This window comes from Hakea prostrata, chromosome 7, assembly GCF_041222555.1.
Source record: "Hakea prostrata isolate BN-2017 chromosome 7, UWA_Hpros_2, whole genome shotgun sequence".
In the NCBI taxonomy this organism is placed as follows: Eukaryota; Viridiplantae; Streptophyta; class Magnoliopsida; order Proteales; family Proteaceae; genus Hakea; species Hakea prostrata.
In genome coordinates this window covers 3,315,075-3,335,252 of record NC_142606.1, presented here as the reverse complement: position 1 = coordinate 3,335,252, position 20,178 = coordinate 3,315,075, and the positions used below count along the sequence as shown (strand labels likewise).

The 20,178-nt window shown below is 39.0% G+C and overlaps 4 protein-coding genes and 2 non-coding genes across 8 annotated transcripts; 3 read left to right on the top strand and 3 right to left on the bottom strand.

Moving 5' to 3' along the window:
- Positions 1-629: 629 nt before the first annotated feature.
- Positions 630-1,831, bottom strand: LOC149009025 (uncharacterized). The gene is made up of 2 exons (XM_089164058.1): positions 1,519-1,831; positions 630-1,425 (listed from the first exon to the last, which is right to left on the bottom strand). The coding sequence occupies exons 1-2, from the start codon at positions 1,687-1,689 to the stop codon at positions 889-891; spliced, it is 708 nt and encodes a 235-aa protein (XP_089020184.1). The 5' UTR covers positions 1,690-1,831; the 3' UTR covers positions 630-888.
- Positions 1,832-3,956: 2,125 nt separating this feature from the next.
- On the top strand, positions 3,957-7,681 carry LOC149009024 (uncharacterized). Of its 3 annotated transcripts, XM_089163591.1 has the most exons (5): positions 3,957-4,194; positions 6,604-6,780; positions 6,928-7,001; positions 7,178-7,282; positions 7,370-7,681. In XM_089163591.1, the coding sequence occupies exons 2-5, from the start codon at positions 6,690-6,692 to the stop codon at positions 7,466-7,468; spliced, it is 369 nt and encodes a 122-aa protein (XP_089019717.1). In that variant the 5' UTR covers positions 3,957-4,194; positions 6,604-6,689; the 3' UTR covers positions 7,469-7,681. The 3 variants fall into 3 exon arrangements, with proteins under 3 accessions (XP_089019717.1, XP_089019718.1, XP_089019716.1); XM_089163592.1 differs by lacking the exon at positions 6,604-6,780; XM_089163590.1 differs by having other exon boundaries at positions 3,957-6,780.
- A 769-nt stretch (positions 7,682-8,450) lies between these two features.
- LOC149009023 (2S seed storage albumin protein-like) lies at positions 8,451-9,096 on the bottom strand. The gene is made up of 2 exons (XM_089160934.1): positions 8,945-9,096; positions 8,451-8,835 (listed from the first exon to the last, which is right to left on the bottom strand). Exons 1-2 carry the CDS (start codon positions 9,094-9,096, stop codon positions 8,451-8,453), a joined length of 537 nt encoding a protein of 178 aa, XP_089017060.1.
- A 2,290-nt stretch (positions 9,097-11,386) lies between these two features.
- TRNAS-GCU (transfer RNA serine (anticodon GCU)) lies at positions 11,387-11,468 on the top strand. The gene has a single exon. It is a non-coding gene; the product is annotated as a tRNA-Ser (tRNA).
- Positions 11,469-16,101: 4,633 nt separating this feature from the next.
- Positions 16,102-16,183, top strand: TRNAS-GCU (transfer RNA serine (anticodon GCU)). Its single transcript has one exon. It is a non-coding gene; the product is annotated as a tRNA-Ser (tRNA).
- Positions 16,184-16,851: 668 nt separating this feature from the next.
- On the bottom strand, positions 16,852-17,526 carry LOC149009020 (2S seed storage albumin protein-like). The gene is made up of 2 exons (XM_089160931.1): positions 17,375-17,526; positions 16,852-17,266 (listed from the first exon to the last, which is right to left on the bottom strand). The coding sequence occupies exons 1-2, from the start codon at positions 17,524-17,526 to the stop codon at positions 16,852-16,854; spliced, it is 567 nt and encodes a 188-aa protein (XP_089017057.1).
- Between the last annotated feature and the right edge of the window lie 2,652 nt (positions 17,527-20,178).

Genomic DNA, 20,178 nt, shown 5'->3' with positions numbered 1-20,178 from the left:
GGGTGGAAGAAAACTTCCTTAGACAGTCTGTTAATATGACATCCCACATTGTCAGAAATTTTAATAGAACTTTGTAAAAAAATAAGTGATGTAATAAAAATAAAACCTTATATATATATATATATATATATATATATATATATATATATATGTAATTTTTTTTATAATTTTTTCCCCTATTCCTCCAACCACCACAAGTGAATCTTACATTTAATTCTTTCACCAATTTTTATCTAATAAATAAATAATTCCTAAAAATCAAAGAGGGTTAAGATTTGTTCCCGCCCCTCACTCCTCCCCCTTCCACTCAAAGTAAACCAATCTTCCATCCAAATCGGACCATTCAAGTCCTTAATATATTTATTAATTTTCTTTTCTTTTCCTTTCCAAAGAGTATTAGTCATTTACTTATATGATGTAAAAACAATTGCATTCATTCGCACTTAAATGATGGGAATTTGAATAAGGCCTAATTTTCTTTGGAGACGCAAAGGTCTATCTCAAAGTTTTCTCATTTCGTTTAGGTTAAGTGGTTAACTTCTCTCTCGTTATCCCATGAGCCAGCTGGACAACAACCTAACTGTGTTGGTTTTCCAATGAACCAAAACTACTGATGATCAAGTTCAACTCAAGGGAAGTTTTGGTTGACCATAAAGACAAAAAGGAAAAAAAAACGAACTCCACTTGTCATTCAACCACACTGACAACAACTTGTTCCTACTAAATAAATGCCGAAGTGACGGTGGGGATTGAAGCATAGTTAGCAAAATCGAGAACGACAATTATGATTGTTGTTCATCTGTAAATTCATTAAATACAACACAAATTGATAATTCAACACGAAACAGATTAAGGGCAACCTGAGTCGCCGGTGACGTTTACATGAATCTATTCAGACAACTTCTCCACCTTCTTCTTCTCCGGATCCATGGCTACCGACTTATAGTGATGCAACCGAGCAGAATTGGAGTCCAAGAAGAAGAGAATCGCCACCAGAATCACACAGGAAACAAACATGGGTATTGGCCCAAAACCCCAGAACAAGAGAGCCATGGCAAAATAGAGAATCCTCAACCCAAGATGCCAGAAATTATTTGCCCTAAGCATCGACGTCTGGACATTCTTGACCGGCATGCTTGCTACCGGTGTGCTTATGAAGCAATCAACCTGAGAAAAGAACCTCGCCGACTGCACAAACGAGGCGAAAGCAAGCATGAAAGATAAGAGTATGCTTACGTACTTGAGGAAAGTTGTGGCTGAGCTTGTGTCTCCAAGTATGAGACCGTTGTTGGAGAGATAACCAGAAGAGGTACCCAACATTGCTCCTATGATGGTACTTAATGTAAGGCTTATCATAGCTAAGTAAATCACACCCCAGATATTAATTGATATCACAGATAGTGCTATGCTTGTGTTACTCCCACCCTGCAAAGTTAAACCAGATTAATTTCAAATACAAATTCATCAGAATATAATTTGGCTGAAGAGGGGATTGAAGCATATATTCATTCATCAAACCTGGATCATCATATGGTGAACCCATGCTATCCTGTTGAGGTTCTCATAGCCGATTACTGTTTTTTCAGGAAATCTTAGGATTCTATAGAGGAGGAAGAGATGGTAAATGAACATAATCAAGAGCCCAGATGGGACTAAGACCAAGTCCAGGTTTGCTTGTGAAAACTCCATTCGCTACCTCTTATTCTGACCTTCTCAGCTTCTTTTGGTTATCAGAGAAAAGAAGAACACCGACCCTAAATGCAGAAACAGATCAATCCAGCATAGTTGTGTAAGTCAATTGACCTCTACAAGCACTGCATGTGAGCTCTCTTGTGAAGAATATAAGGGTTAGGTTAGAACTTGGAATATTCTTAGCCAACAGCTAGATTGATGCTTACACTAAGTGATAAAATAAACCCATATGAACTCACGTTCCTTATCAATTACTCTCCCTCAACGTTGTTTCTTGATTTAATTAATGATAACGAGAACGACTTGCAAAGGTACGTAGAAGATCAAAACTCTCATAAGAATCCAACTAATTAATCACGTAATTGATGAGGCATCTAATGTGCACAACCTTGTTTATAGTTCATTATTACCTACTTATCTAGTCATAATAAGAATCCAAGTGGTCCTTTATTATTAAAACTAAACTATAATTAGATAACAACGTTGACTGACCCTAAAAAAAACAAATATATAAAGATTCCAGCAGCAATGGATCATAGGAATTTCTCTAATGATCAAATTTCAAGAGCAATCAAGTATTGTTCTAATGCCAGATTTCCTCTTCAAAGCTTCTTCAGCGGCCTCAACTTAAATAGGTGTGCGAATCTCTCGCTTTCCAGTTCACTACCAAATGTTCACCTCCCATGAGCTCAAGTGCAACGGTAGCCTCACAGCCCACATCGATAAGGAAGGCCCAAGGCCCAACTACCCAAGTCCTATGAGACCCATCAACATCTATTGTAGGTGGCCCAACGAGTAGTTTGCTGGACCCTTTCGATCATTTTCTTTTTCCAAAACGGGGGGAGGCCAGGGATTCTTCTTTTTTGTGGTGGTGGCCAACTTTGGATGTACTTTATGTAGATTTCATTAAATTTCAGCAGCACAAAAGAATGATTTGGTTAGGATTGAGGAAAAATCGATTTATTTCACTTGAGTTGGTATAATCTACAGATGTTCTTTGGTGCGGTGGAGATTTAATGGAGTACACATGATGTCCATCCAGTGTTACCAGGCACTAGCACGTCAAATCCACCAGCTTAGCAAGATCAAGTGAGATCTACCTTATTTATTGGTGATTTATTTTCATGTATCTTAGTCACCACCCATATGATTTATTTTCTAACATAGTAGCGGATTCTCCAACCCAAAGGGCACGGTCTCTTAGTAGCATGATCGATTGACCCATCTCCACTCCTTGGATTGTAGATCATTTAATGTCATCGGCTTTGCTATTTAAATAAATGAAAAAGAAAATCACCAAATTTTCTTCTTATTTTTGCCCATAAACCCTTTTTTTTTTCTCTAGAAGTTAATTTTGGAGAGACAAGTAAATACTCAAGGTTGACAGTTGACTAATGACAAATAGAGTCTGCGGGCTATGGTCAAGCAGTGAAAATGGGTTGTCAAACACGGTGCCCTCTGAGCTAAGGGATTAATAACCACATTGCGTATACTTGGAATATATAAAACAATAATAAAGCCTTATTTAAGTAGATCAACGTCAAAGAAAACATGGTGAATGGTGAAGAGAGTGGGGATACACTGAAAAAGTATGTCCAGTAATCTCACTACTAGAAAAACACCGATAATTGATTTTGAGTCTTTAATGGGGTTTCGTGTCTCAAAGAGGAGGACGTCTTTACTATGGCAAATCTATTTCAGCTACATGACTGGTGACATGGGCAAAGCTGATTGGGCATGTTAAACCCTTTATCTCGGACCTAGATTCTCTATGTTTGGGCACAATGTGCGTCCATGCATCCACCAGGATGATGCCTTGCCTGTGGTGCAGAGGCACCTACAAGGAGATTACGAGCAGGGTATCCCCCAAGGTGCACGCGAAGACGCATGCTCTACTCGGACACTGGCTGTTCGGTTTTTGTTTTTTTTGGTTTTTTTTTTTTTTTTTGTGGGTGGGTGGGGCCGTGGGGGTTTGGTTGGTGACCTTATCTCTGTTTCTCATGGGGGATTTGAAATTCGGATTATTTTGGGCCAAAAAAACAAAGAGATTCGAATTATTGGTCTTTAACCCCTTCATTCGTTTCTGAACCTGGAACATTCCCAAGGAAGGGTGGTCTTGTTCTAGACGGACAGAATCATGCCACGTCTCTTACGCTACCGGAACAGGTGAAGAACACGAATCTCTCCACACGATGGGACCCACAGATCCTTCTTTAAAACCGTTAGAATACCAACCGTCGGATCCTTCGAGCTTTATACTTTCATGACCAATGTGGCTCATCGCCTTCCACAGCGAATAACAGTTAGCTTGTTTTCGCAGCTACGTCTGCGGTTCTACTTGTCTCCCTCGTTTCTCAATGATTTAAGGCTCTCACCCATTTCCCCTGAAGAACGAGACGAAGGACGATCTTTTGCTCCGATTGATAGCTCGACATAGTCGAGCCCGAGCTTGAGAGTTCTTTGGATCTTCAATCGGGTCTCAAAATTCTCTCATAGTCACAGGTAAGCTCTCTATTTGAAGAAAGGTTGTTTAACTAGCAGACTATGCTAAGGTAATGGACCGAAACTTGAGTGATTTAATTACCATTACTGGAGTAAGATTCTCTGATTCAATTATGTAATTGTATATGTATCTTTCACGGATTTGTTGGTTAGTGAATGGTTTACGATTTTGATTCTTCGAGCAAGGGATTTTCGTTCTGTGATTGAAGTAAATGTAAAACCTCGGTTGTTCATGGTGAACAATTTGATGATTTTAATTTATTTGTCTTTTATCCCAGTCAGGTCTTTCTTGAGGTTGCTATTGTAGTTCTCTGGATGTGTTCTTTCAATGTTTCTTCCAACCGAACATTGTCTCTATTGCGTATTTATTCAGAGGAATTAATTCTACGGGTTAGATTGATCCTTTTTGTTTGTCTGTGTGTGTGTGTGTGTTTTGGGTAGAGGGTTAGATGTTATAACTGAACTTAAAGTTAGTTGTTGGACTGACAAGAGCTTATACAAATTACCTGAAACAACTCCTTGTTGGTTGAATTTTGATAATCTTTCCTTGGCTGTTAGTGAGTCATCCTGGTGACTTTGATACTGAGAAGAACTCAACTGTTCTGACTTCTAAGAAGCAAGTAGGAGAACTAATCTGGGCTTGAGACTTCCTCCAGACTTGACTTATGGAAATGTTAGTCACTCTTATATACTTGTGAGGATCTATCATGTGGGAATTCTCCCTCCCTGTTGATTCCAATTTTTCAAACAACTGAAAGCAGATACAAAATTTTAATTTGTCATTAAATCATAAAATTCTTATTGGATTAATGACCTTTATGTCAGGGAACTTTATAGAATCTTGTTTGATGACATATTCCACTTCTTCCGTACTCGCAATAAATGTTAAGTAAACTGAGGTTGTTTGTGATATGTACTTTTGGAATAGATTCTAGGTCTAGAAATGCATTTTATCAATGTTGAGACTTCACACCATTTGTCCAACATCTCAATGGTAGGTAATTGCTACGACATTAGGTGTATCAAGAAACCTGAAGAGTTAGTGAAGTACCTGGGTATTTTGTTGCTTTAGTTGTTTGGATGGCTGTATTTCATGTTTTGGATTCAAAGTTAGATAAGTTGATAATGTGGAGCCTGAGTTAGATTCAACTGGTCAAATAGATAGAACATAGGAATAAGGGGTGAGAAGCATCCAGCAAATCAAAGTCCCTATAATTCTGATGCCAATCTTTCAAGGTGGGATTGAGGAGCTCGGAACTTCTTATCGTTACAGCTTGTCAAATTTATCTCACTTTTTGAGGATACAGAGTAGTGCCACTGGGCTTCTTGCTCAATGAGAAAATGTTCCTTCCAAATGCAAACTGTTTATTCTTCTTAAGCTATGCCACTGTGAATTAGGAAACACCTGTAGATATTGCTGGTCATTCTTTAATTGTCCAGAGTGCTCAAGTCAGCCTCAACTTGGATTTCATCACTCCCCTGAATGGTGTCCTATTGTAAATTGTAATATGCTAACCTGAACCTGGAAAGATGAGGCAGGTTAGTGTAATATGTTCAAGAATTAATAGATAGAATGTTGCTGTATAGGTGACTTCAGTGGCTGCAATATGGCTGGAGTAAGACATCTAGCACCAATTTACTGATGCATTTCGCTAAGCACCTGGCTCATTGATTACTGTCCCATGGCTATATGCTGTTATTATGCTGGGAGACTCTCATCAACCCCCGTAGAGACCTCCTTCAACCGCCCACAAGTATTCTTTGGCTTCTTCTGTACAAGTGCTATTAACCAAAGTATTTGGTTATTGGAAACAATCTATGTATGGTTCTAATGCTAAATTAGAATCAACTTTGGATGTTGAGAATGATCGAGAACTTAATGCTGTGAGCTGAGTCCCATTTGACGAGTCACAGGAAACACCAAGGAAGTGCTAAGAGCATACCTGTTTGTTGCCTTGCCAATTTCAGGGGATACTTGGTGCCATCGTTAGCGGATATTAGGAGTATAGATTAGATCGTTCAACACCTGCAGCACAAACCCAGCTTTGACCAATATTTAGTCAAAAATGCATATTTTGATGTTCAAGTGGGTTAAATTTCTTGAGGAGTGTTTCTTCATTGCTGAGTAAATGATTTTGTAATAGAAATAGGGTAATACTTGAGAGTAAAATATTAACTCAATATTGTTCTGTGTAATGGTCGATGAGCCATTCTTTTACTCAACACCGACACCCAGGTCTAAGCTATCTTGCTGTTGTATGTCAGTTTATTTGGTTTTCTTGTTATCAGTGCTATGAAGTTGGATCACTAACCTTGGGTCTAGGATTTAGAGGTCATGTTGTTCGAAACTATGTTAGTGATCTGCTTATGTCAATTGTCAATGCTCATTTCCAGTACGAACTCTTTCAGAAACAGAGAGAATTACTAAGGTTGGGCCTTAGGAGCATCAATAAACTTGAGAATGTCATGGTTCCACCCAATAAGTTGAGAATGTTATGTTTCTCAAGTCCATTGATCCGATGGTTTCTCAGGGCCGGGAGGTGCTGTCGGATGCTGTAGACCATGATATTTTAGGCTCAAGTCCTGGTATCCTCTATCCTCTATTATGCACATACCTCCCCTATGGTTCCCTACTTCACCTGATTCGATCTCATCATTCTTGATTCAATTTCTGCATTTGTTTGGTCTAAATGCAAATGGTTAACCCTGGTTGATTGTATGGTGGTCTTGCAGTGTTGTACGGTTCCACTTTCTGGCTGAAAATGCATCCTCCATTGACGTTGCACAGGCACCCAATGTGTGCTGAAGTAGGTTCAGCTTTTGGTTTTCTGAATGACATTAGACATTTTTGTTGACAGGGTCTGCTCCTTGTATTAATGATCCAATTTGTTTGTTGCAGACATTGCTATCACAAATCAAATTAAAATGATTATTAGAAAGGGATTCACAATCTGGTCCCTTCTTTTGTGTTTCCTTTTTGTAGGTTATCGAACAGTTTCAAAGGTGTCATGTTGGCCATCCTGTTTTAAAATTCTTTGGAGAGTGCACAGAACTGAAAATTAAGCTTGATCGCTGTTTCAGAGAAGAAGTGAGTCCTTTTATTGGTTTGCCTGGCTTTAATAGATGCAATTCTTTTTCCTGGGGTTTAGAGTATGAATGTTTATTTCTTTCACAGAAAGCTTTGAAGCGAAAGGAGAACTTTGAGCAGAGTCAAAAGCTGAAGGAGCGGCTGCAAGCACACAGGAGGGAAATTGCAGAGAAAAACCAAGACTAAGTAATACTTTTACAATGTGGCTATGAAGACTTGTTCAATCCTGTGAATATTATTTTTTATACGGTTCAAATCAAAGTTTGAAGGAAATTATTCAAGCAGAATAAGGAAAGTTGTTTTGGCCTTGTGCTCACATTTTAGTCATGAAATTTTGACAATAATTACTGATAAATAAACTGAATTACACTAAGCAGTTTCTGATCTTTTGCATTTGAAGTCCTTGAATATCCCCCCCCCCTTCTTTTTCTTGGCAATTAAAGTAGTTTGTAGCATGTTTATCTTTCTCTAAACTACGTCTAACATCTCACCCTGTATATTTCGGTATTCTATTTAATATCATGATCTCATTCAGTCATTTGGATGTGTAGATTGGGTCTGTTTGATTGAGAGAAGCAGATCTCAACTTGATTTTGTAGGAGATTTTATGGTGTTATTGCTATATCTATTTTATGACTTATGAAGTGCAGATAACCTGACTTGTATCAAAATTTCAACAGAATGTTCACCCTAAGTTGCATACAGCTGAGAAAAGAATCTCATCAATTTTGGATAGATTTTTTTTGCTGCTCGGTTGCAGGAAACCTGCGCTGGCACTAAAGAAATTGATCTTAGAGGACACTTTCCCTTCAAGAATGCAATAATGTCTGATGAAGAAAGCAGATGTATTAGATATTTCACTTTCACTGAAACCTGTTCAGCAGCAAAATTCTCTGTATAATTTAGTTTCTTTCAAGGGCATTTACATGCACACATTTCCTTTTTTTTTCGAGTCGGTCCACATTATTTGGTTCAAATTTATTACTTGAGGAATTGAGTGGTGAAAGAATCATAGTCTAGAAAGCAGAACTTGGAGAATTTTGGGCAAATGCATGAGTTTTATTAAAGGGTACAACCACAATAATCTGCTTTATTACTTCTTTGCATCACCCTCTCTCCATTATTCGTTTTTTAGAGCAGTTCAAAGTTTAGACAAAACTTGGAAAGCTCAGTAGTCAGAGCGGCGATCTCTAATCTGGCAGAACTGGGGTCTGTTCAGGCGGCACTGTTGGGGCAGATTCTGAGCCCTTCGAACCAGCTCCCTCTGCTGACCACCAGAGTAGCTTCCGCGCCTGTCTTCGTCAAATCTACCTTGCCTGTCGTATTCATCGGAGTCCCTGTCCCTTCGCCTATCGTCATCCTGAGACCTTCCTCCTCTCTCTTCCTGAGCCCGTTCCACTGCTCTCTCTATGGCCTGACACCTGCACCTTTCATTCACTTGCCTCAACTCTCTGCAGCAGTTCTCCAGGAACCGATCATCTTCGAATTCACGCCTGAGAATCATATCTCCTAATCCTCGTCCTCTTCCCCCTCTCTGCAGGTATCGCTGGCAACTTCATGTACAAAATTAACAACAGAAACAAAACAATGACGGACTGCTCAGATTCTAATCACAAACTCAAAACCCATGATTTTAGTGTAAATTCTGACGAAGAAAGAAACCTGTGCAAGCGTTGGCCACTCAACTCCTGACGGCACTGCCTCCCGCTGCTGTATTGGTTGGCCAGCTCTTCATCAGTGTCAACGAAAATTGTGGCTTCTGCCATGACCATCAAGGCCACCAGAACAACACCTACGATCGCAATCCGACCCATTTTTTTCTTCACTCTATCGTCGACTCTGATCAGCAAGTGGCAACTGTATGTCTTCGCTTTGAACTGGGGGAGCATGAGGGCTCGGGGAGTATTTATAGGAGACGCTAGGGTTTGCATGGCAAGCAAAGGCAGAAACGACGATGGGCACGTTGTGGTTGTGATTATCAGATGATCAGGTTTTGGTGGAGCGTTTCGTTCATAAATGTATGCATGGTAAGGATACTACTTCCACGTACTGTGACATGCAGATGGCTCCACAAAGGGTTAGTGTTATTTTGTAGGATCATCTGCCACATACACATATGGTTTGATTTGGGATTATTTCGTGATCATCGCGAATACACAAGGTGGGGGGATTAACATCGTCGACGGCGCCTTTTGTAGCGGCCATCCAGCTGCCGCTACAGATGACCGCCGCTTGGACTACATGAGATCATGGCCTCTGACACTTTTTACTCTTAATTTTCTGTAAACCGTGTAAATGAACCCGATTTGCATCATTAAACTGAGAACCATCATGTAAATTACATTGTCAAACTAAGAACTTTGTTCGGTCTCGTCGTCGTCGCATTCATTTGCTAGAGTTCTATCGACTCCGGCAGGCTACTACAACTTTGTCGAGAGAGGATAGAGACAAGAGACATTGAGAGGATTAGTTCAATTTAAGGGTATAGGTTGTTTTATTGGTTTAATCCGGTTCGCTTGTGAAATGAACACTGTTTACAGAAAATTAAGAGTAAAAAGAGTAAGTGGCCATGATCTCGGGTAGTCAACGCGGCGCTCATCTGTAGCGGCTGCTGGATGGCCGCTACAAAAGGCGCCATCGAGGATGTTAATCCCAAGGTGGGGCGCCTTGGGATCTATCCGGTTGGGGCCGATTTGATTTCGGTTGGTTCTTCTCGGATTTTGCTTGAGAGCAGTGCCTTCGAAAGGTCACGACTAAGATAAAGGCAAGATCTTCATTCATAGTTGCATAAATTGCAGTTGTGCAATTTATAATAATTGAACAATATATTGGTTTTACAACTTAACCCAAACCGTTCGGCAACCCAAACCCAAACAACGGATCAAACTGGTATTTGTTTTTTTTTTTTTTTCCTCCTCACATTTAACACTTCTCTTCTAGCACAGTCCTAATTTTTCGACGTCTCCGTCCTCAAAATCCGGCCCCAAACAGTTCGGTTGACTCAAACCCAAACCACCGCTCTCTCTCTCCAATATGCTTGTTCCTTAGGTTTTGCTTCTATTTATTGCTAAGGTAGGCATTAGAAAGCATGTTCGTTCTCGTCTGTTAACGATTCGTCCAAACTATTAAATTTCCTTTAAGGAAATAGAGTTGAAAAACCAAATTATGAGGTCAATGGTTACTAGAGCCCCATGCTTGTGAATCTCAGGGGCTATACCTTATCTCTTCTTTGTTCTTGGAAATTCTTAGAATGGAAGAAGTCTTACGGTTTGCAACGTCTGATTTCAACTTTTGTTGGACCGTATGCTGTAATATTTATTTGACCCCTTAGTTAATAGTATGTTTATTGCAAAATCTGATTCCACCACAATTTAATTCTCAAATTTAGATATTATATAGTTGGTTCCGAGACTACAAATGTAATAGTCTGTCTATTTTCAAGCTTAAATAGTAATCAAATCATATACACATTTAAATTAGAAGAAGGAAAGATTCGATCAAAACATTTTAAACAAGTTTCAAGTCTAACGAGCAAACAATCAAGAAAACCAAGAATACGGCAATTTTCATCTGGTACACAGCCTCTCTTATGGGGGGAAGGGAAGAGAATTATTAGTTGGAAATCTTCTAATTATTCACCCATGTATAACACTGCAAAAATAACGATATTTGAACAAATCTTATATAGTTGCTGGCTTTGTGCCCTCTAATATTCAATTAATTAGTCCCACCAAACCTCAGCCCAGAGCCAATCTAGTAAGATTGATTCAAATTAGTTTTGTTAGGATTGAACTGGGTTTTGATATCCCTAAGATTATTCTTCATTCCGTCACAAACCATATTTTAATGGCAGCCATGGGTGAAGGGAAGAGTCCTTATTTTAAATAAATTCCTTAAGTGATATTCTTGCTCTTTTATTTCTCTGTTACCTTCTATTTACCATCTGGAAAATGAAAATTAGCTCTTTAACACTATTTTTGCTTTATTAGTAGAGCAGTATATCAACTCATGGCTGCCATTGATCATTTTGTGTTTCTGTGCCACAAACTGTATGGGTGGAGGAAAGGATGTTTTAACCTTTTACTCATTTTCATCAAACGTGATGTCGCTTTGGCCGAGTGGTTAAGGCGTGTGCCTGCTAAGTACATGGGGTTTCCCCGCGAGAGTTCGAATCTCTCAGGCGACGTTATTGTTTTTTTTCAATTTTACCATCTTCAAAATTTGTTCTCTTCTGTCATCACCCCTTCTCTCTGCCTCTGGTCATCACCCCTTCTCTCTGCCTCTGGTCATCACCCCCTCGCCTCGCCTGCCATAGTCTTCGTACCTTCCTTGCCTACCGTAGTTTCTTCGTCTCTGTCTTCTCTATCTCCTCGTCTACCATATTCCTGAGACCTTCCTCCTCTCTTGTCCTCGTCTTCTCCCCTTTGTCTCTGAGCCTGGTCAAATGCTTGCTCTATGGCCTGACACCTGCACCTGTCATCGATTCGTCTCAGCTCTCTGCAGCAGTCTTCAAGTGATTCTTCTTCGTACCCATCACGCCTGTTCATCAGCCACCATCCTCCACATCCTCCTCCTTGCTCACCTGGCAACTTCACGTACAAAGTTAAGAAGAAACGAACAAATAAAACAATGACGGATTCAGATTCCAGTTCCAAAAACAAATCCAACGATTCAGAAAGAAAGAAAGAAACCTCTGCAAGCGCTGGCCACTTAACTCACGATGGCACCTCCCTTTGGTGTATTCGTTATCTTGTTCAGTCAAGATGGGGAATGCGGCTTCTGCCATGACCATTAAGACCACCAGAACAACACCTACGATCGCAACCCTGCCCATTCTTCTTCTTCTTTGCTACCCAACAGTTTTGAACTCTCATGTTTCTCGGTTCTGAGTTGGGGAAGGGGGAGAAGAAAGTATTTATAGGGGATTGTTAGGGTTTGCATGGCAAGCAAGAGGGAGTAGAGAAGTGAGTCCTACTTATTGGTTTGCCTGGCTCTAATATATGCAATTCTTTTTCCTGGGGTTCAGAGTATGAATGTTTATTTCTTTCACAGAAAGCTTTAAAGCGAAAGGAGAACTTTGAGCAAAGTCAAAAGCTGATGGAGCGGCTGCAAGCACACAGGAGGGAAATTGCAGAGAAAAACCAAGACTAAGTAAATACTTTTACAATGTGGCTATGAAGACTAGTTCTATACTGTGAATATTATTTTTTATACAGTTCAAATCAGAGTTTGAAGGATAATTTTTTGACAATAATTACTGATAAATAAACTGAATTACACTAAGCAGTTTCTGATCTTGCATTTGAAGCCTTGAATATCCCCCCACCCTTTTTTTGCTGTGCTTGGCTGTTTTCTCTCTCGCTCGTCTACTCTCCCCTGTTATCGGTTTCTATTTAATATCATGATCTCATTCAGTCATTTGGATGTGTAGGTTGGGTCTGTTTGATTCAGAGAAGCAGATCTCAACTTGATTTTTGTAGGAGATTTTATGGTGTTATTGCTACATCTATTTTATGACTAATGAACTGCAGACTAACCAGACTTGTATCAAATCTCAACAGAATTTTCACCCCAAGTTGCATACAGCTGAGAAAAGAATCTCATCAATTTTGAGTAGATTTTTTTTGCCACTCGGTTGCAGGAAAACTGCACTGACCCTAAAGAAATTGATCTTAGAGGACACTTTCCCATCGAGAATGCAATAATCTCTGATGAAGAAAGCTGATGTATTAGATATTTCACTTTCACTGAAACCTGTTCAGCAGCAAAATTCTCTGTATAATTTAGTTTCTTTCAAGGGCATTTACATGCACACATTTCCTTTTTTTTCGAGCCGGTCCATATTTTGGGCAATGCATGAGTTTTATTAAAGGGTACAAACACAATAATATGCTTTATTACTTCTTTGCATCACCCTCTCTCCATTATTCGTTTTTTAGAGCAGTTCAAAGTTTAGACAAAACTTTGAAAGCTCAGTAGTCAGAGCGGCGATCTCTAATCTGGCAGAACTGGGGTCTGTTCAGGCGGCACTGTTGGGGCAGATTTTGAGCCCTTCGAACCAGCTCCCTCTGCTGACCACCAGAGTAGCTTCCACGCCTATCATAGTCTTGTGGGCTTCCACGCCTATCCTCGTCGAATCTACCTTGCCTGTCCTGTTCATCGAAGTCCCTGTCTCTTTGTCTATCGTCATCCTGGGATCTTCCTCCTCTCTCTTCCTGAGCCCGTTCCAGTGCTCTCTCGATGGCCTGACACCTGCACCTTTCATTCACTTGCCTTAGCTCTCTGCAACAGTGCTCCAGGGACTGCTCTTCTTCGGATCCACGCCTAAGAATCAGATCTCCAATTCCTCGTCCTCGTCCACCTCTCTGTATGTGTCGCTGGCAACTTCATGTACAAAATTAACAACACAAACAAAACAATGAGGGACTGATCAGATTCAAATTACAAACTCAAACCCGCCATGATTTTAATTTAAATTCTGAAGAAGAAAGAAACCTGTGCAAGCGCTGGCCTCTCAACTCCTGACGGCACTGCCTCCCGCTGCTGTGTTGGTTGGCCAGCTCTTCATCAGAGTCAACGAAAATTGTGGCTTCTGCCATGACCATCAAGGCCACCAGAACAACACCTACGATCGCAATCCGACCCATTTTTTTCTGCACTCTATCGTCGACTCTGATCAGCAAGTGGAAACTGTATGTCTTCGCTTTGAACTGGGGGAGCAAGAGGGTTCAGGGAGTATTTATAGGAGACGCTAGGGTTTGCATGGCAAGCAAAGGCAGAAACGACGATGAGCACGTTGTGGTTATGATGATCAGACGATCAGGTTTTAGTGGACAGTTTCATTCATAAATATATGCATGGTAAGGATACTACTTCCACGTACTGTGACATGCAGATGGCTCCACAAAGGGTTAGTGTTATTTTGTAGGATGATCTGCCACATACACATATGGCCGCAGAGGATTGAAATCCGTTGGGATTATTTAGTGATCATCGCGAATACTTGTCGGTGGGGGCGCCTTGGGATCTATCCGGTTGGGGCCGGTTTGATTTCGGTTGGTTCTTCTCGAATTTTGCTTGGAAGCAGTGCTTACGAAAGGTCTCGATTAAGATAAAGGCAAAATCTTCATTCATAAATTGCACTCGTGCGATTCATAATAATTGAACAGTATATTGGTTTTACAACCTAACCCAAACTGTTCGGCAACTCTACCCCAAACAACAGATCAAACTGGTATTTGTTTTTTTTTTTCTCTCACATTTAATTCTTCTCTTCTAGCAGTCTTAATTTTTCCACGTCTCCGTCCTCAAAATCCGGCCTTAAACGGTTCGGTCGACTCAAACCCAAACCACCACTCTCTCTCTCACTCTAATTTGCTTGTTCCTTAGGTTTTGCATCTATTTACTGCTAAGGTAGGCATTAGAAAGCATGTTCGTTCTCATCTGTTAACGATTTGTCCTAGCTATTAAATTTCCTTTAAAGACAAAGAGACGAAAAACCAAATTATGAGGTCAGTGGTAACTAAAGCCCCATGGTTGTGAATCTCTGGGGCTATACCTTATCTCTTCTTTGCTCTTGGAAATTCTCATAATGGAAGAAGTCTTAGGATTTTCAACATCTGATTTCAACTTTTGTTGCACCGAATGCTGTAATATTCATTTGGTCGCTTAGTTAATAGTATGTTTATATCAAAATTCCACCACAATTTAATTCTCAAATTTAGATCCTTCAGAGACTACAAATGTAATAGAGACATCCATCTGTTTTCAAGCTTAATTAAATAGTAATCAATCATATACACATTTAACTTACAAGAAGGAAAGAATCGAATAGAACAAATTAAATTAACAGAACAAATTAAATTAACAAGTTCCAAGTTTAATGAGCAAACAATCAAGAAAACCATGGATACAGCAATTTTCATTTGGTATACAGCCTCTTTTTGTGTTTGCTGTATTTTTTTTCTTTCAGGTTCGCTAATACCAAGGATATGGAAATTTTGATTGGCAAACTCATCTTGTAATCCAAACAGAGAAATTTATTGCAAAAGGAGAATAACTGATAGCGAAATCAATGGTCAAATACCATTTGTGGTGAAAGCACTTGCAAATCAAATAATTGTGATGGGAGAACAATTAATATTAAAATCAATGAAAAACTAATAAAATAAGAAGAACAATTAATATTAAAATGAATGAAAAATTAAAAAAATAAGAAGAAAAATATTTGACCAATAATTCTCCATATCATTCGAAATTTTCTAATTATTCACCCATGTATAACCTCGCAAAATTAACGATATTTGAACAAATCTTATTTGGTTATATTTTCAATCTGGATATTCGTTGCTGGTTTGGTGCCCTCTAATATTCAATTAATTATTCCCACCAAACCTCAGCCCAGAACCAATCTAGTAAGGATTAAAAAATTGGTTTTGTCTGCATTGAACTGGGTTTTGATACATAAGATTATTCTTCCACAAACCATATGAAAATAAATTCATTAACTGATATTCTTGCTCTTTTATTTATCTGTTTCTTTCTATTTACCATCTGGAAAATGAAAATTGGCTCGTATAACAATATATCAACTCATGGCTGCCATTGATCATTTTGTGTTCTTGTGTCACAAACTGTATGGGTGGAGGGAAGGGCTCTTTGATTTATACACTACTTTTGCTTTATTAGTATAACAATATATCAACTCATGGCTGCCATTGATCATTTTGTGTTCTTGTGTCACAAACTGTATGGGTGGAGGGAAGGGCTCTTTGATTTATCTGTTTGGTATGCTTTTACTCATTTTTACCAAACGTGATGTCGCTTTGGCCGAGTGGTTAAGGCGTGTGCCTGCTAAGTACATGGGGTTTCCCCGCGAGAGTTCGAATCTCTCAGGCGACGTTACTTTTTTTTTTTTTTTTTTTTTTTTTTCATTTTACCTCTGCAAGCAGCGCTGATGGCACCTCCCTCTGGTGTATTCGTTATCTTGTTCAGTCAAGATGGGGAATGCGGCTTCTGCCGTGACCATTAAGGCCACTAGAACAACACCTACGATCGCAACCCTACCCATTCTTCTTCTTCTTTGCTACCCAACAGCTTTGAACCCTAAATTGTAACCATGCGAATGCAACATTGTCACTGTGTAGTGTGTAGATCCGCATCACATTTTTGTGTGATTTCTGGGCATAATGAATATGTGATCGTTCCTCATTCGCAAACCCATGTCATTCCATCCTAGAATTAGAGAATTAGCGAATTAGGGTATCAGGTTGGTTTCGATATCATGTCTTGTAGGTAGGGAATTGCATTCAGGGATATTAAAGAATCGTAGATGCACCCGGCGGAGAAAGCACTCGATGATCAATCCTCTTTATCTTCACCAAATGCGTAAGAGATGGATCGTAATCTAGAAAAATAGAACTTCAAACAGAAGTGGGGAAATGCATAAGCTTTATTAAAGAGTACAAGCACGATAATGTGCTTTCTTACTACTTTACTTCAACCCCTACCATTATTAGCTAGTCATATTAGGAGTGCAAGTTCAAGTTTCGACCAAAACTTTGGAAAGCTCAGTAACGCTCTCTAATCTGGCAGTACTGGGGCCTGTTCAAGCGGCATATCTGGGGCAGATTCTGAGCCCGTCGAACCATCTGCTCCCTCTGCTGGCTCTGACCACCACCAGAGTAGCTTCCACGCCTATCATAGTCTTGTGAGCTTTCACGCCTATCCTCGTCAAATCTACCTTGCCTGTCCTGTTCATCGAAGTCCCTGTCTCTTTGCCTATCGTAATCCTGGGATCTTCCTCCTCTCTCTTCCTGAGCCCGTTCCAGTGCTCTCTCGATGGCCTGACACCTGCACCTTTCATTTACTTGCCTCAGCTCTCTGCAGCAGTGCTCCAGGGACTGCTCTTCTTCGGATCCACGCCTAATAATCAGATCTGCAATTCCTCGTCCTCGTCCACCTCTCTGCAGGTATCGCTGGCAACTTCATGCACAAAATTAACAACACAAACAAAACAACGAGGGAGTCAGATTCCAATTCCAAATTCAAACCCAAGATTTTAAGGTAAATTCTGAAGAAGAAGAAGGAAACCTGTGCAGGCGCTGGCCACTCAACTCCTGACGGCACTGCCCCCGGCTGCTGTATTGGTTATGTAGCTCTTCCTCAGTGCCAACGAAAACCGTGGCTTCTGCCATGACCATTAAGGCCACCAGAACAACACCTATGATCGCAACCCGAGCCATTCTTCTTCGTTGCTTGCTGACGACTGCTTTTACTTTCTTTACTTTGATGAGTAGTGAGAGCTAGAGAATAAATATTTATAGGACATTGTTAAGGTTTGCATGGCAACCAAGTGGAGGGAAGACGACGACCGTTGTAGCTGCAATCATCTGAGTTTCAGAACGTAGTGGATAGATTAGTATACGGACGCGTCTGCAGCCATGGAAGAGAGCTACGTCCACGTAGTGTGGCATGCAGACAGGAGACAAAGGGTTACGTTCTTTTCTAGGGGGGGACAAAGGGTTATGTTCTTTTATAGGGAATGGGTTCAGATACGTTAGACAGATAGGTTGTTTTAGGGTTTTACCTTTATTCTTGCTTGTCATGTTCCTGCTACCCAATTGCACGAAGTTGAGAACTCATAAAGAATATTTTGAAAAACACCAAAATTTTGAAAGTTTTTTTTTTTTTTTTAATAATTATTATTATATTATTATTTTTAATTTTATTTAATTTATTATGGCTTTCACTTGAATTGGGCTTAATTAACTGCCATTTAAGTGCCCAGAATATTAGACTGCATATTTTTTATTTTAATCAAAATTTCAATTACTTACGGTTATTTTATTATTAAATTATGAAATTAAAATGACCATTTTAACTATGAGGTAAAGCTGTAAAGGAAAATATAAATTTTTTTTATTTTACTAAACATCATTTAATTTTTTAAATTCAGAAAATAACTCTCAAAGTGGGATTGAAAAGGCAAAAAGATTCTAGATGGCTTTGAATGTCATCTATGAGACTGTAAAACCAAGATGATTTCCTCAGCTCCTGTTGCCATTCTCTCATGAAACCCTAGTTCCTTCTCGTAAAAATCAGCAAAGCCCAATGCTTCTATGGTCTCTTCCAAGCCATTCACTCTTCCGAATCAAATAGAGATTAGTAAGACGCCTTGACATTAGATATGTATAGTTTACGAATTAGATTGGTGAAAACCATATCAAGCTTCGTTTTCTCAAGCTTAAGTTTTGGAGCAAAAGAAGCATAAGCGAGTGCCTAAGATCTGTGATCCTCGGCTTGCTTTCTGATCCGATCAACTTGTGGTTTCAAGAGATCTAACTTCATGACAATCACGGATCTCATTGCCCTTTTTTAATAATATCTATGTCTATTTTTACTACCTCCTAGATGTATTGGGCATACCTAAACACTGAATCATCATTTTTATGTGGGGATAATCCTAATTTTTTTCCCTATGAATAGTCCCCTTAACATCCAGCATCAAATATGTAATATAGACTGTAATACTGGCTTTTAACCTACATTTTGTTTCCTAATCAAGTTCAGTTTTTGTCATGAAAAAAAAAAAATCTGATTGCTCAAATTGCAAATAACCCAATTTAACATAATTTGATTATAAAAACAATCTTGAATGAAAAACCTTATGCTTGACTCGTTTCTCCGTCTCCTTCTATATTAAATTTTTACAAAATTTGAGAAATATCATTCAATAATAATTTATATTTAACATGAAAAAATAATATAAAATTTTGATAAATAAAAACTAATTGATAAAATGGGTAAGGATATGACTGATAAAAAATTGGGTAACTTAAAAAAAACTTGATATGACTGATAAATTGAATAACATAAGAAATAGCTTTTGCTTCTTTCTTCTTCTTCTTCTTTTTTTTTTTTTCCTGGAAAATAATATCAAAAATTGATAAATTGAATAACTTAAGAAATAGCTTTTGCTTCTTTTTTTTTTTTTTTGGAAAATAATATCAAAAATTGATAAATTGAATAACTTAAGAAATAGCTTTTGCTTCTTCCTTTTCCCCCCCCCCCGCCCCCTCTCCCCCCCCCCCCCCCCCTGGAATGGAAATGAGGTTCATCCGGGCCATCTTGTGCGCGCCCCCCGAGTTTTTTTTTTTTTTTTTTTTTTTTTTTTTTTTAAAAAAAAAAAAAAAACCCCCCCCCTCCCCGGGTGAGAACCCAAGACCTCCCCTAGGGAAATTGGGTCTTTAACCGCTTTAACCTACCACCTTTGGCAACTTAAGAAATAGCATTGTAATAGAGAATATGAAAATAACTTAATGAAATAGTATACTAATAGAGATGACTGATGAATAACTGATAAATTGAATAACTTAAAAAATAGCATATGAATAGAGGATATGAACTTAACAAAGAGTGTAGTAATAGAGATGACTGATGAATAACTTAAGAAATAGCATATAATAAAGGATATGACTGATAAATTGGGAACTTAAAAAGTAACCAGAGGCGGCCTAATAAATTAAGTATATTTCCATTAAAAAATTAAAAACAAATAATGTTTAATTAGCTATTCCAAAATTAAACAAATATCGAGATATGGTCTTTGTCGAAGGGGGAAGGAGGATATAAATCATTTCTGCGTGAAATATGGAGATGGGTAGCTAGCCTCCTGGGTTGGGATAACTTGGTGAGAAAGTTTTGATGAAAGGATGGACCAAATGGTAAAGAGATGAATTCTATGATATGGGATTTGATAATTTGCAAGGAAGATGGGATTAAATACTAGATGCGACTCAGCCAAATGAGCTATGGAATCAGGGGCGGACCTACATTGGCGTTCGAAGGGGCCATCGCCTCCATTTTTTTAATTTTAATCATTTTCTTTAATTTTT

What these genes read in the sequence shown, in the direction of transcription:
- LOC149009025 (XM_089164058.1), bottom strand. Translation starts at nt 1,689, where the DNA reads ATGGAGTTTTCACAAGCAAACCTGGACTTGGTCTTAGTCCCATCTGGG. An exon ending in TTCACCATATGATGATCCAG is followed by an intron (nt 1,426 to 1,518) that starts GTTTGATGAATG and finishes TTAACTTTGCAG; the next exon opens with GGTGGGAGTAACACAAGCAT.
- LOC149009024 (XM_089163591.1), top strand. Translation starts at nt 6,690, where the DNA reads ATGTTTCTCAAGTCCATTGATCCGATGGTTTCTCAGGGCCGGGAGGTG. An exon ending in GGCACCCAATGTGTGCTGAA is followed by an intron (nt 7,002 to 7,177) that starts GTAGGTTCAGCT and finishes TCCTTTTTGTAG; the next exon opens with GTTATCGAACAGTTTCAAAG. An exon ending in ATCGCTGTTTCAGAGAAGAA is followed by an intron (nt 7,283 to 7,369) that starts GTGAGTCCTTTT and finishes TTTCTTTCACAG; the next exon opens with AAAGCTTTGAAGCGAAAGGA.
- LOC149009023 (XM_089160934.1), bottom strand. Translation starts at nt 9,096, where the DNA reads ATGGGTCGGATTGCGATCGTAGGTGTTGTTCTGGTGGCCTTGATGGTC. An exon ending in AGTGGCCAACGCTTGCACAG is followed by an intron (nt 8,836 to 8,944) that starts GTTTCTTTCTTC and finishes TTGTACATGAAG; the next exon opens with TTGCCAGCGATACCTGCAGA.
- LOC149009020 (XM_089160931.1), bottom strand. Translation starts at nt 17,526, where the DNA reads ATGGCTCGGGTTGCGATCATAGGTGTTGTTCTGGTGGCCTTAATGGTC. An exon ending in AGTGGCCAGCGCCTGCACAG is followed by an intron (nt 17,267 to 17,374) that starts GTTTCCTTCTTC and finishes TTGTGCATGAAG; the next exon opens with TTGCCAGCGATACCTGCAGA.